Source organism: Neophocaena asiaeorientalis, unplaced genomic scaffold, assembly GCF_003031525.2.
Source record: "Neophocaena asiaeorientalis asiaeorientalis breed wild unplaced genomic scaffold, Neophocaena_asiaeorientalis_V1.1 scaffold241, whole genome shotgun sequence".
Lineage (NCBI taxonomy): Eukaryota > Metazoa > Chordata > Mammalia > Artiodactyla > Phocoenidae > Neophocaena > Neophocaena asiaeorientalis.
In genome coordinates this window covers 1838309-1851960 of record NW_020172287.1, presented here as the reverse complement: position 1 = coordinate 1851960, position 13652 = coordinate 1838309, and the positions used below count along the sequence as shown (strand labels likewise).

The 13652-nt window shown below is 44.4% G+C and overlaps 1 protein-coding gene across 4 annotated transcripts in view; it reads right to left on the bottom strand.

Moving 5' to 3' along the window:
* The window catches only part of SNAP47 (synaptosome associated protein 47), a 64559-nt gene that overhangs the window by 19832 nt on the left and 31075 nt on the right, over window positions 1-13652 (bottom strand). For 3 of the 4 annotated variants that reach the window (XM_024764687.1, XM_024764677.1, XM_024764703.1), the window contains exons 3-4: window positions 9219-9709; window positions 1620-1744 (exon numbers count right to left, since the gene is read on the bottom strand). In XM_024764687.1, the coding sequence (XP_024620455.1) occupies window positions 1620-1744; window positions 9219-9709 (616 nt within the window). The remainder of the gene's footprint in view (window positions 1-1619; window positions 1745-9218; window positions 9710-13652) is intronic. The other variant, XM_024764696.1, reaches the window with a different exon arrangement.

The window sequence follows — 13652 nt, the reverse complement described above, 5'->3', positions numbered from 1 at the left end:
TGTTCTTGCTTCAGCCTCAACACAACTGTGGGACATAGAAGAGCTCATCTCAGCCACAGACACCTTCATTGGAGGATGGGAGAGGAGGGTCTCAGATCCTACCAGCCTGAGGCCTATATGCAATCTTACCCACTTTCATGAAAACAGGTTAAGTTTGCCTTTATAGTATGAGGGTTTCTCAAGCCCCAAGGCAGACAAGATCTGCAGTGTTCTGGAGTCACTAAGCCTATCAAAAGAAGTGATTAGTAACCTGCAGAATTTCCTAGTTGCAGCTAGAAAGTGGCATGTCTCTGTGTCATTACTTAAAGTGATTAAAAGTTAGACCAGAAGGAAAACGTGACAAATCATGTATATTTAAAATATCCCATAGCAAAAGATGAACACTTTTTTCCCAAAATGGAAAAGGCTGAGCTTAAAGGAGTCTATGCCTATGTAGACACACAGAATAAAATTATTTAAAAACAGGTTTAAAAGACATACAGTCTCTTGTATGCCTTGATGTTAAGTGTGGGTTGCCACCAATGAAACAGTCTCTCCAAAATGGAGCCTGAATCTGATGGAGCCTCTAGAGGTACAAACCGACCTACAAGAGTACCAGGGCAGAGAGCAGGCAGCTCACCACCTGCTGGGAGATGGGGAAACCAAGTCAGGAAGATACAAGCTGCAAAATCTTGACAGAGGAACAATTTAGTTTTTTCATCAAATAAACTTCAGAGGAAAAAGATGACAGAGGAAAGAGAGCTATGCATTAAAGGCACTTCACTAAATGCAACACACGGGCCTCATGAGGATCCTGATCTGAATAAACATGTAACACATTTTCCTAAATGAGGTAACTAGGGAAATGTGAGCACTGGCTTGATGTCTGATGATACCAAGGAATTTACTTTTTACTTTTTTAAGGTGAGTATGGTATTGTGCTGATTTTTTAAAATGGTTCTTATCTTTTAAAGCTACATACTGAAATATTTATGAATGAAATGATATAACGTCTAGGTATTTGCTACATAATTATTAAAAAAGGAAAAAGAAAAGGCCACTGTGTTGTCCAGCATTAACATAGGAAGATAAGTTGCAAGTATTTCTATCAAATATTGTTTAAGTTTCAACTTCCTGGACAAAAAGTGGCAAGCCTCCGCAAGAACCTGTGTCGAGCACTTGAGAGCAAGTGCCCTCAACTGTACATGCCCAGGTAGTGCACACACAGATGGCACACACATACAGGTCTGCACACGTGTGCACACAGTACGCACGCCACACATGCATACATGTACGTGTACAGAGCCCAGCTGGACACACACATCGTGCACATACACAGCCTACATGTGCATCTGAGCCCACATGTACAGACATACACACACATACAACAGACATAGGCAGCTGCCAAGACCACTGTGTGTGCACAGGAATGCTATGTGTGTCTGCATGCCACAAAACGCAAGGACTCAGAATGGGCACCGCCCTTCCTCAAGCTATAGCGAGCTGAGCAAATCAGGTGGATGTCCCAGCATTTCCGTGCAGGTGACAGACAAGCATAAATCAGTGGAGAGTTGTTTTTAGACAAGAAAGAGAAGTGAGTTGCCTGCAGGGGAGGACATGACACTACGAATGCATGTTACCTGTCTCAGTTCCTGGCTGTCCCCCTCGGAAATTAACGGTTCGCTCATCTGTAGCTGAAGTGGCCTCCCTTCCTGGTTCCCTGAGGAGGGCTCACAGTGCATGGCTCGGTCCAAAAGCCCAGATGCTGAAATGGAAAGTCAAACAGAGTGGCATCTTCTAGAAGGTGTGAACAACGCAAGGGCATTCAGGACTTTACAAAAAGTGTTTAAGACCGTCAGAGCTCTTTGGGTTGATGAAGTGTTTTCCCAGGCATTTACTGGTTTAGAGCTTCTGTGTTTGCGGGCGGTGAGTCCACCTCTCTGAACCTCTGCTGAGCTGACTGAATGTGGGACCGCCTGATCCTTGCCTTCTACCCCAGTCCAGGGCTGCTTCCTTACCCCACACTGATCAGAGTGTGCAACACTGCAAATACTCAGGATCTAGTTCTATAACTGGCTTTTAGAAGAAAGATGCTTTATCCAGGAGTGATTTTTTTCTTTTTGAGAGGACAATAGATTGGAGTATGAAACATAATACTTGTTGAGCCCTGGTGAAATGTACATGAAATACACTACTAGGAACTGCATTACCATCTGATTGCCCCACAAAACACTGTGGTTCTAGAGAGGACATGAAATGGTCAGCTAGTCAGGTCAAGCAAAGTTGAATGTGGAGCTGTACTGAGGTAGGGGTGAGCCAGACTGCTGCACGTGGCAAGGCATTGCTCAGGGGTGTTTCCACTCACATATCTATGCCTGGGTAGTCTTGCTAAGAAGCGGAAGAGCAGCTTGGCAAGGAACAGTGAAAATCCTTTATTTAAAGAGCTGCCTCCATCTGCAACCCTGGCACTGTAAGGCCCAGATAAGAGCATAGCTTAGAGTCTGTCACCTGCTTTTCTCCATAATACAGACCACCTCAGATGTGTCAATATAGCCATGTTTATTTATTAGGATGCTGGAAAGCATTCTGGGGTGAGAACCAGCAGTGTGGATTCCAGCACCAATTCCTTTGAGCAGATTTCTCTGCTTCAGCAAAATGGGAGGGCAAAAGCAGGACACCCCACTTCCTTCCTAGGACCCTAGTGGCAGTCAGCAGAGCTGCCTTTCATCTGAGCAGCCTGGAGCAACTGATAAATGCATTGTTAGGAAAGGAAATCCATCTTGGGGTAAAGGTCTTGCTGGGCCTGAAAAGCAGGAACCCAGGTGGTGAATCCAGGACACACCAACTGCACAAGCCCCTCCTCCCCAGGGAGAGACCAGCCACCTCCAACAGGTACACAAACATCCCCTTATTCTTATTTCTCAAAAAATTTCTTACAAATTAACACTCCCTGAGATTACCTAGCTGAGCAAAGAAGACATGATGACAAGAAAGCATGTCTCTTGGGATCCTAGAGAGGAAAAGGGTCTTGGCCAGATGGAGAGAGTTCAGGAACCAGTTGATGCGAAGCAAAACCTGCATGGAGGCAAGACCCGAGGGTTCCACACTGCGGGCCTGAGCCCTCCCAGGCCCATCTCCACTAGGAAGGAGGCCCTTTGTGAGAGTCTTCGTGCCCTTTAACTGTGCACCACTGTGCGAAGTGCTTCCTACACAGAACTGCTACACCCGTACAGGCACCTTGGAGGTCTGAAAAAGTTTCACAAGACAAAATCCTTAGTACACACCATGTACTCAGATGTGCTTTTCTATTCTACTCTTTATGTAAAAGCTGGTTGCAACCAACCAAATTGATTTTACAACCTGTGTCCTGGAATCTCCAAAGTGCCACTACTTCAACATCCTAAGGGCTTATTAATTAGCACAGAACTTTCCATAGCATACAACTCACTGTCGGTTGGTCTTACATGATCTAAATGTCACTAACATGTTACATAATGAAAAGCACTTTTCTAAAACAGCAATAGAACACCATCAGAGCTAAACTAGACAACAGAGGACATGTTTTACTAGATATTATTAGCCTAAAGGAAAGGCCAACTAACATACCTGACGTTAAAACATTATCAGTGATAACATGATGGCAAAGCGCACTTCACTTGTCTATGTTAACAGGGGTTCTATGGCCTAATGGGTGAAAGCAAACTCCCCATTCAGCCTACACCCTCCTCCTTCCTAGTCTGCTCTTGATCCTGTAGACTCCTGTTCCAGCCACCCCGGCACCCTGGCCCCAGCATGCTATTCCTGCCCACCTTGCCCCCGCTCTGCACATGTCATGCAGACAGATGTCCCCTAGCCCAAGTTTGGAGACATGCTCTCCACTCAGCCCTTCCATTAGCAGCAATCTTCCCTCATCTGTCCTGGTACCATTCAGTTTACACACCTTTGACAGTCACTTGCTTGGTACTGCACTGCTATTTATCTTTTTCAGCATCTTTTCAAACTGGGATCTCCCCAGCTAGCTTCTCTGAGAGCATGGCCCATGTCTAATTCACACTTGTGCCCAGAACTGTGCTCCTGCACTGTCACTCTGGTTTCCATTTCAACACCTACAGCTATATTACAGTTAGAGACATACTATTTTTGAATGTTTAACAAATGGGATTACTTAAACAACCAGAAAACCAAAACTGAGGATTCTGCTTCCTGGAACATACTAATAAGAGATGTTTTTCACAACGAGCTGTGGGACCAGCAGGATCCTGCCTAATACAAAACTCGGCCACCCCCGTGAACTTTGTGTTGAGACTTGGGTTGCTGACTCAGTTACTTCAATGCTTTGAAATATCTTCTGAAAAAATTAATTTAGTTCAGTATAAGATGGTTTTTGTCTCAAAAGTCATTAGTTATCTCAGTTAAACAAAATAATCACAAATTGTTCAAGCTACATGCTACCTTACAGATGATTCCACTTTCCAAGAACAAGGAGGCATCGAGGGAAACCCTGAGTAAGGACTACGCTGGCAGGGGCAGCACTGGGACGCCAGTCTCCTTTGTGCATCAGACATAGACTCCTGACCTCATTGCAAGTTCAGACCAAAGACCACCAGGGCCTGACCTGGGAGCAGAAAAACCGCTCCAAGCCTGTCCAGCCTTGAGCAAATCTTTCTCCCTGTCTCTGGGCCCCGTACGCCTCACTGATGACACAGGAAAATGCCTACTCTACCCAGGGATGGATCCAGCAGCTTATATAACTGGGGTGGGAAGCCCTTTCAGAAAAAAAACACAAAACGGCCCATGTCCTCAATACAACAGGAAGTGTAACAGAGAGAAAACTGAAATGGAGAGAGACAGCAGTCTCAACTGACTCATGGGTCCTTGGAAGGGATCAAGTGGGTGAGGGCCAAGCAGCTCTCCAGGGGTCTGTTGATAGTCAGGGGGTCACCATGTCCTAATAAACTAATAACATGGGGCTTGTCTGAAGTCAGTGCAGTGCTTGTGTCCTAGTGACCACATGGAGGGGTCTGTTGGTGGTCAACCTGATACCCATATCCTAGTGACCACATGGAGTCTGTTGGTGGTCAGCATGGTGCTGTGTCCCAGGGTCAGAACTTTACTATTTCAAAGATGATCTTAAATTAATGACCCTATGCAGAGACTTCAATGCCTCAGAAGTTTATTTATCATTACACAGAGATGCGCGTGCCTTCTGGTTACCTGGGCCTGTCCTGGGTGCTGGAGATGGGGTGAGAAAAGACAGACTTGTGTCTGATTCTGGAGCACACATCCCAGTGTGGGAAGTTGAACAGCAAACCAGAGGGTACCAGCACCAGAGGGCAAGTGCTAGGCAAGATTTCTATAGGATCAGTGAATGGGAAACTAGTCCTCTTAAATTAGGTGGTCAGAGAAGGCCCCTCTCAGAAGGTGACAGTTCGCAAACAGTGAAAACAAAAATCAGTACCAAAAAAACTCTTTAAAAATGCTATGCACGGACCTTGCTCTTACATGATAAGAGCTTTGTGGGCTTCCTCCCAAAACCCATCACCCCAGTGGATCATGAGACAACATGACACAAAGTCCAACTAGGGGAGTCTACAAAAACCTGACCACTACTCCTGAAGACCATCAAGATCATCAAAGCAAAGAGAGTCTGAGAAACTGTAACAGTCAAGAAGAGTCCAAGGAGATGAAATGCTGAAATATCATGTGGGGTCCTGGATGGGATTCTGGAACAGTAAAACATAAGGAAATCTGAATAAAATATGGACTTTAGTGAATAAAGATGCATCAGTACAGGCTCATTAGTAGTGACAATGAACGATACTAATGTAAGATGACAAGAATAGGGAAAACTGGGTGTGGGAGACATGGGAACTCTCTGTACCATCCTCACAACTTTTTCTCAAGTCTGACACTATTCTAAAATTTAAAAGATTATTTTAAAGATACTATGCAGAAAAACAGCAATTTGCAACTGCTCTTCCTTAAGGTGAGATCTGCCCACTTGTATCATTTCCAGCCCTTGAAGCCCAGGAGACTCTCTTCCTCCCCCAGTCCTGGCCTGGCCACCCCAGGCCCTCAACCTGTCTACTCTATACATTACTACAGAGGTCTCTGGAAAGTTCTTCTAGGACACTGGTCCCCTGTTACTAGACCGCCACCTTCTGGCCACACACAATTTACCAAAATAGCTCATCAAGGAGAGAAATATGTTTCTGAGAGGTCAAAGTCATGGTTTCTACCTCCACTGTTTCTGTAGTTTCCAGTGCAGAACAGTAAAAACAGAGGTGCTGACAGATGCAACAACGAGAGGTAACAATGAGAAGTAAGTTCTCATTGCTGGGCTTATGCAGGATTCCTGTGAAGTTCCAAGCAAATGAGATACCGTCTTGCTTATTGAACTCAGCATGCCGGCTTCTTCCAAACATAACTCCTTGTCATCTGTACCTCTCCAAATCCACAGCTGTAAGGTACACCTGCCTCGCCTACGCAGGGAGGCTTCACCAGGGGAGGATGGCACTTCATGCTCAGTCCAGACTCAGACACACTGTAGGGATCCTACCCACAGGCTAAAGTTAGCACTGAGATGAAAACCCATCTGTCACCGTGGATGTGGCTCAGCTCATTCCATACATATACAATCCGTTACTGTGATGGGTGAGGCCATAGTCCCCAGTTATTCAAGCCAACCCTAATCTAGGTGTTACTGGGAAGGTATTTGTAGACGTGGTGAAGGTTCTCAGCCAGTTGACTTTAGTGAAGGGAGCCTGTCCTAGACAATCTGGTGGGCCTGGTTCAATCAGCTGAAAAACCTTAAAAGTATATCTGCAGCTTCCTTGAGGAGAAAGACGTTCAGCCTCTGGTCAGCAGCCTCAGCTTGTGCACAAGAGGTTCATTTTCTCCTTCCTGATGGGTGGCCCTGCAGAATTTGCACTCACTCAGCTTCCTGCAGTCTGATTATGGCTGCAGAGGCCCTGGCACTCACTCCCTCCTCTCTAGGCCCATCTGCCACCTGTATGCTTGGAGTCAGAGCTTACCATCCCATCTTCCTTGGGACCCACCCTCCATGACAGCAAGGCACAGCAAGCTTGCACCCTTCTCACTTGTACAGTGTGACTTTCTGTGACACACGTGACATGCTCGCATCTGCCATCTCATTTGTAACATTCTATGTCGTGTTCTCTCTCTGAAACCACCATGCCTAACATAAAACCCACGAATATGGTAGAGCTCCATAAGAAGAAGGATTGTTTTCAGGACTGTAGGTACCTGGCACCATGCCTGGCACAGAGGGATTCTCCAACAGCACTGTCAGAACCAACAGCCCACGGTGCTCTGCATCTGGTCCCACCAGCCAGGGCCTCCTCCCTCCTCTCACTGCTGAGGCTCCTCCCAGAGGAAAACAGCAGTGAGGGGGACTCAGAGATTTGGGGTATCAGAGAGGCTACCCAGCTGAGCTTGCAAATGGCCTTTCCTGAAGGGCCCTTCTGGTCAGGATCTTATGTTGGCTGGTACAGTGTACCCTTCTTGGCCCTTTTATGGGCCAGCTTCTGAGCCCTGCCTTGAATGAGGGGCCAAAGAAAAATCTGGAAATGTAAGTTTCTAAATTAAGAAAGTAAGTTTCTAAATTAAGTTTTTACATTAAGATTTGCAACATTTTGATATTTATGGGACCAGATCTATTATCAAGCAGTTTCTTTTTGAAACTTGAAGTCATCTAGAATAACATCAAAATATTCATATGTTAGGGAAACAGATTACATATTGGAATTGAAATCAATCACTTAAGAGGAAAAAAGAAAAGGAACTGCAATAGTAACAAACATATCTCTTACTTTATTTTTTGTTTTTGTTTTCGGTTTTTTTTTTGTGGTATGCGGGCCTCTCACTGCTGTGGCCTCTCCTGCTGCAGAGCACAGGCTCCGGACGCACGGGCCCTGGCGCTCCGCGGCATGTGGGATCTTCCCGGACTGGGGCACGAACCCGTGTCCCCTGCATTGGCAGGCGGACTCTCAACCACTGTGCCACCAGGGAAGCCCATATCTCTTACTTTAAACAAACTCTAGCAATTGAAGTTAATAAGAAAAGACTATTACTTGTTAGAAAAATCACTATAACATAGAAGTAATGTCACCTATAATGCTAGTATTAGAATATTTTATGACTTTGGGATTCCTTAAGCAGGGCTCAAAAATAAACTTAAGGGGAAAAATGGTAAATCTGACCATAGAAAAATTAAAGATTTCTGTAATGGAAGCTGACAATCTAAGAGAAGTATTGGTAGCTTCTAAAGTCAACAAGGGATGAATATCTAGAATGAATAATGAACTCCTGCAAATCAGAGAGGAAAAAAAAAAAAAGCCCAGTAGGAAAAAAAAAAAAAAACCAGAACAAGCAACCCACAGAGCAAAATCTGTGGGACCAAAAAGCAACTAAAAGGCGTCAGATGCTCCACCTCACAATCAATCAAAAAAATAAAAATACCTTTAAGATACCACTTGACATCAGTCAGAATGGCAAAACCGAGAAGTCAGATACCACCAAGTTATTCTATGCTAGCGAGGAGGCTGGGACCTGGGGACATATCCACATGTCCTGCCACCCACACTAGAACCTCAGGCCAAACTCAGCTATACCCTCTATGCCCCATAGAGACCTAAAAGAGGATACTGCAGCCATAATGCCAAGAAAAGCAAGGGTTTCACAATACTTCTGAGATGCTAAAAAAAAAAACACACAGAAACTATGTTGTGTAATTTTCAAAAATTCTGATATCCACATGCCCATCTGGAAGGTGGGCTGGGAATACCTCAATTAAGTGCCAAGAAAACCGGGTGTGATGCTGGGTCAGGGGAAGGGACTGGAGACACACCAGCGCAGGTGGGGATGATGTTAGTTAAGACCCTAAAGTGTTGGTTCTCAAATCAAACGGAGGAAAGAGGTGAAAACATCTAACTTGGAGCTTTCCTTTGTTCTGAAAGCATCACCAAAACCATTTCTGACCTATTTGAAAAGGCACAGCTCTCAAGTACATGATAAACCTGAGTGATTTGAGATTCAGGGGGCAAGTACTAAGGAAAACTGTCTGAAATTATTTTTATTTACAAACAAATAGGTAGTCACTAGTGAGCTGAAACTGGCAGTTGCTCTACGTGATGCATCACGGCAACGCACCATGGGTGTGTTGAGTTTGACTGTGACTTTAGAGGCCTTGCGCACAGATTGTTTTGATGATCACTCACCTGCATGCCAGACTGAGTAGCCCTTCTCTGCTAGGGGAGAGGTTCTAGTGCTTCTGAGCATCAAGGCATCTTCTAAAAACTCGATCTTCTTGCTGAACTGCACTTCCAAAATGGGGATAACCTCTGGCATCTTGGCAGATATCAAACGATAAGCTATATCTGGCTTCCCAATGAACCGCTGGCGGATGCTAATTTCATAAGGTGTATGAACCTTGATGTCATCTACTTCTTCTCTTTCAAATCTGTGCATGAGCAAAGAATCTGAGTTGTGGATTTCCAACCCAGAAACAAAGACGGTGAGCCTTCCTGGTTTAACATGAGATTCTGTTTTTTGGGAAATAACAGCAGGAATTTTGATCACTATCCCTTCTTTTCCCAAAGCTTTGGAACTAGCCATTGAGGCGTCCCACTTGGGCTTTGTTTCTGATGGCAACTTCCAAAGCTTGAAGCTAAAGGGCCACCAAGAAGGAGACTCCAGTTCTGTCAGCAGCCTAAAAAAGCAAACACAACACAGAAAGTAGTCAATGAGTTAATTTTTTTTTTGAAAATTGTTTTGACTTTTATAAAGAATGTTACCATTTTATAGTTTTCTTTTCCACAAGCACTCCATGAAGCAGAAAAAGCAGGCATTATTATCCCCACATTTTAGAAAAGAAAACTGAGGCTAAGAGCAGTGGGACATTTGCCTACAGATACAAAACTAACCAGAAGTAGACACACAACAAAAACACACATCTTGCGACTAGAATATTGCTCTTTTCACACTTGACCTGGTGTAATTTTGACCAAAATAAATCCTGATCATAATCTCTAGAGAGCTGTCTAATAGAACTTTCTTCAGTAATCTGTATTGCCTAATCCAGTAATGGGGACATGTGGCTACTGGGCACCTGAAATGCAGCTAATGCAATGATGAATTGAATTTTAAACTTAATTTTTTTTTTTTTTTTTTTGCGGTACGCGGGCCTCTCACTGTTGTGGCCTCTCCCATTGCGGAGCACAGGGTCCGGACGCACAGGCTCAGCAGCCATGGCTTACGGGCCCAGCCGCTCCGCGGCATGTGGGATCTTCCCGGACCGGGACACGAACCTGTGTCCCCTGCATCGGCAGGCGGACTCTCAACCACTAAGCCACCAGGGAAGCCCTAAACTTAATTTTAATGTGGCTAGTGGCTACCATATTGGACAACTCTAAATTAACCACTTATAATATCCAGAGATATATCTAAAAAGACAATAAGAGAGGAAAACGGTGGAAGCAGGAAAGGAAAAGCAAAGGAACAAAGATCAAATGGAATAAACAGAAAACAAATAACAAGATGGTGGAATTATCACAACCATATTAGTAATCATACTAAATGTAAGTGGACTAAATTCTCTAATCAAAAGGCAGATTGTCAGCCTTTAAAGGCAGATGGTCAGTCTACAACAAGACAAAGTTATATCTTGTCGACAAGAAGCAATGTGAAATATAAAGATACAGATACACTGAAAGTAAAGGGATTGGAAAAGTAAAGTAAGAAGATATCATGCCAAAAGTAAACTTTAAGACAAGGAGTGTTACTGGGGAAAAAGAGGGGCAATGCATAATAATAAGAGGATCAATCCAAAAGAGAGACTTAATGATAGTAAATATGCGTGCATCTAATAACAGAACTTCAAAATTCATTAAGCAAAAACTGGCAAAACTAAAAGAAGAAATAGACAATCATACCTGTAGTTGTAGATTTTAACAAACTGCTCTCCACAACTGATACAGCAAGAAGACAAAAGTAATTAATAAGAATATAGACATTTTGAACAACACTATTCAACCATCTCAAACATGACTGATATTTACAGAAACATCATCCAAATGCTGAATGCACTCTGTTAAGTCCCAGAGTGTTAAGTCCCTGAACTGTTATTGTTCAGAATATAAACAATAACAACAAAAAGATTATATATAACAGAGTGGTCAACATGGCAGAGAAGAAACACCTGGAGCTCACCTCCTCCCACAGGTACACCAAACTTACAACTACTTACAGAGGAACTAACGATGAGAAGGACCTGAAGACTAGAAGAAAAAGTTTTCCACAACTAAAGTTATCAAGAAGGAACTACAGTGAGATGGGTAGAAGGGGCAGAGACACAGTATAGTTAAGACCCACATCCCCAGGTAGGTGACATACAAAAGGGAGGACAATCACAATTGCAGAGGTTCTCTCCAAGGAGTGATGGGTCCAAGCCTCACACTGAGCTCCCCAGCCCAGTATTACACAGAAGATAAGCCTCCATAACATCTGACTTTGAAGGCCAGTGGGACTTACATAAGACAGAGCTAGAGGGCTGTAGGAAACAGAAACTCTGCTCTTAAACAACATAAGCAGGCTTCCCTGGTGGCACAGTGGTTGAGTGTCCACCTGCCGATGCAGGGGACGCGGGTTTGTGCCCCAGTCCGGGAAGATCCCACATGCCGCAGAGCAGCTGGGCCCGTGAGCCATGGCCACTGAGCCTGCGTGTCCAGAGCCTGTGCTCCACAACAGGAGAGGCCGCAACAGTGAGGGGTCCGCGTACTGCAAAAAAAAAAAACCACAAACAAAATCTCACATGCTCTTAGACCCAGCACAGAGGGAGTAATCTGAAAGAAGCCTAGGTCAGTCCCACTTGTTGAACTTGGAGAAGGCTGCCAGAGAGGGAGGAGGCCACCAGAACTCCCCTGGGGACATAGATGCTGGTGGCAGCCATTTATGGGGGCCATTTAGGTTCTACCACGAGGACACTGGTGCTGGCAAGGGCCATTTTGGTGTCTAGACTATCTGCACCAGGACACGGTCCCACCCACCAGCAGGTTGGCCACAGTCCTGGGACCTCCCACACTGACAAGCCAGTTACATGAGGAAATGACCCTGACTACCAGCAGGCTGAGACCAGTCCTGGACCCACGGCCCTGTAGTCAGCCACACAAGGACCTGGCACCACCCACCAATGGACTGGAGCCAGCCCCAGGACCTCAGGCCCTATAGCCGACCATACTGGGATACAGCTCTGCCCACAAGCAGGCTGGCACCAGCCCCAGGAGTTTCAAGGCCCTTGCTCCACATACTAGCAAGCCAGTACCAGTACCGGGACTTGTCAGCACCTGCAGACAGCAGTCCAAGGCCCCCCAGGCCCCAAAGTCAACTGCACTGGGACCAGGCACCACCCACCAGCAGGCTGAGATAAGCCTCAGGAAACCCCAGGGCCACTCAGTTGGCCGCTCTGGGACCTAGCCTTGCCCACCAGTGGCCAACAGCCTCTGCATGAGGCAAGGCCTGGTAGCCAACTGGGACAGGGACAGCCCTGCCTACCAACGTGCCCACAGGGGCATCCCTAGATCATATAACTCTGGTGCTGCTGGGCACCATAGGATGTCTCCTACACAAGCCTACTTCTCCAACATCAAAAACATAACCAACCTACCTAATTCATAGAAATAAACACAGAAAATTAGGTAAACAAAAGGAGGTGACAAAGGAGCATGTTCCAAACGAAGGAAAAGATAAAATCCCAGGAGAAGAACTAAGTGAAGTGGAGATAAGCAACGTACCCAGTAAACAGTTCAAGGTAATGATCGTAAAGAAGCTCAACAAACTCAGGGAAAGAATGAATGGCCACAGTGAGAAGTTTAAGAAGAGACAGAAAATATAAAGAAGAACCAAATAGTAACTGAAACTAAAAAATACACTAGAAGGAATCAATAGATTAGATGATACAGAGGAACAGACAGGTGATCTGAAGACAGAGTAGTGGAAATCACCCAAGTTGAACAGAAAAAAGAAAGAGAAATTTTAAAAAATGAGGATAGTTTAAGATAACTCTAGTCTCATATCACAGTACTATGAGACAAGAAATCAACTATAAGAAAAAAACTGCAAAAAACACAAACACATGGAGGCTAAACAATATGCTAGTAAAACCCAATGGGGTCATAGAAGAAATCAAAGAGGAAATAAAAAAATACTTGGAGACAAAAGAAAATGGAAACATACAATCCCAAATCTGTAAGACACAGCAAAAGCAGTGCTAAGAAGGAAATTTATAGTGATATATGTCTACCTCAGGAAACAAGAAAAATCTCAAATAAACAACCTAACCTTACACCTGAAGGAAGTAGAAAATGAAAAACAAACAAAACCCAAAGTTAGAAGGAAAGAAGTCATAAAGATCAGAGTGGAAATTAATGAAATAGAGACTAAAAAAACAATAGAAAAGATCAATGAAACTTAGAGCTGGTTCTTTGAAAAGATAAATCTTTAGCCAGACTCATCAAGGAAAAAAAGAGAGAGGACCCAAATACACAAAATCAGAAATGAAAAGGAAGTTACAAATGAAACCTCAGAAATACAGAGGACTGTAAGAGATTACTACAAACAATTACATGCCAATAAGACGGACAATCTAGAAGAAATGG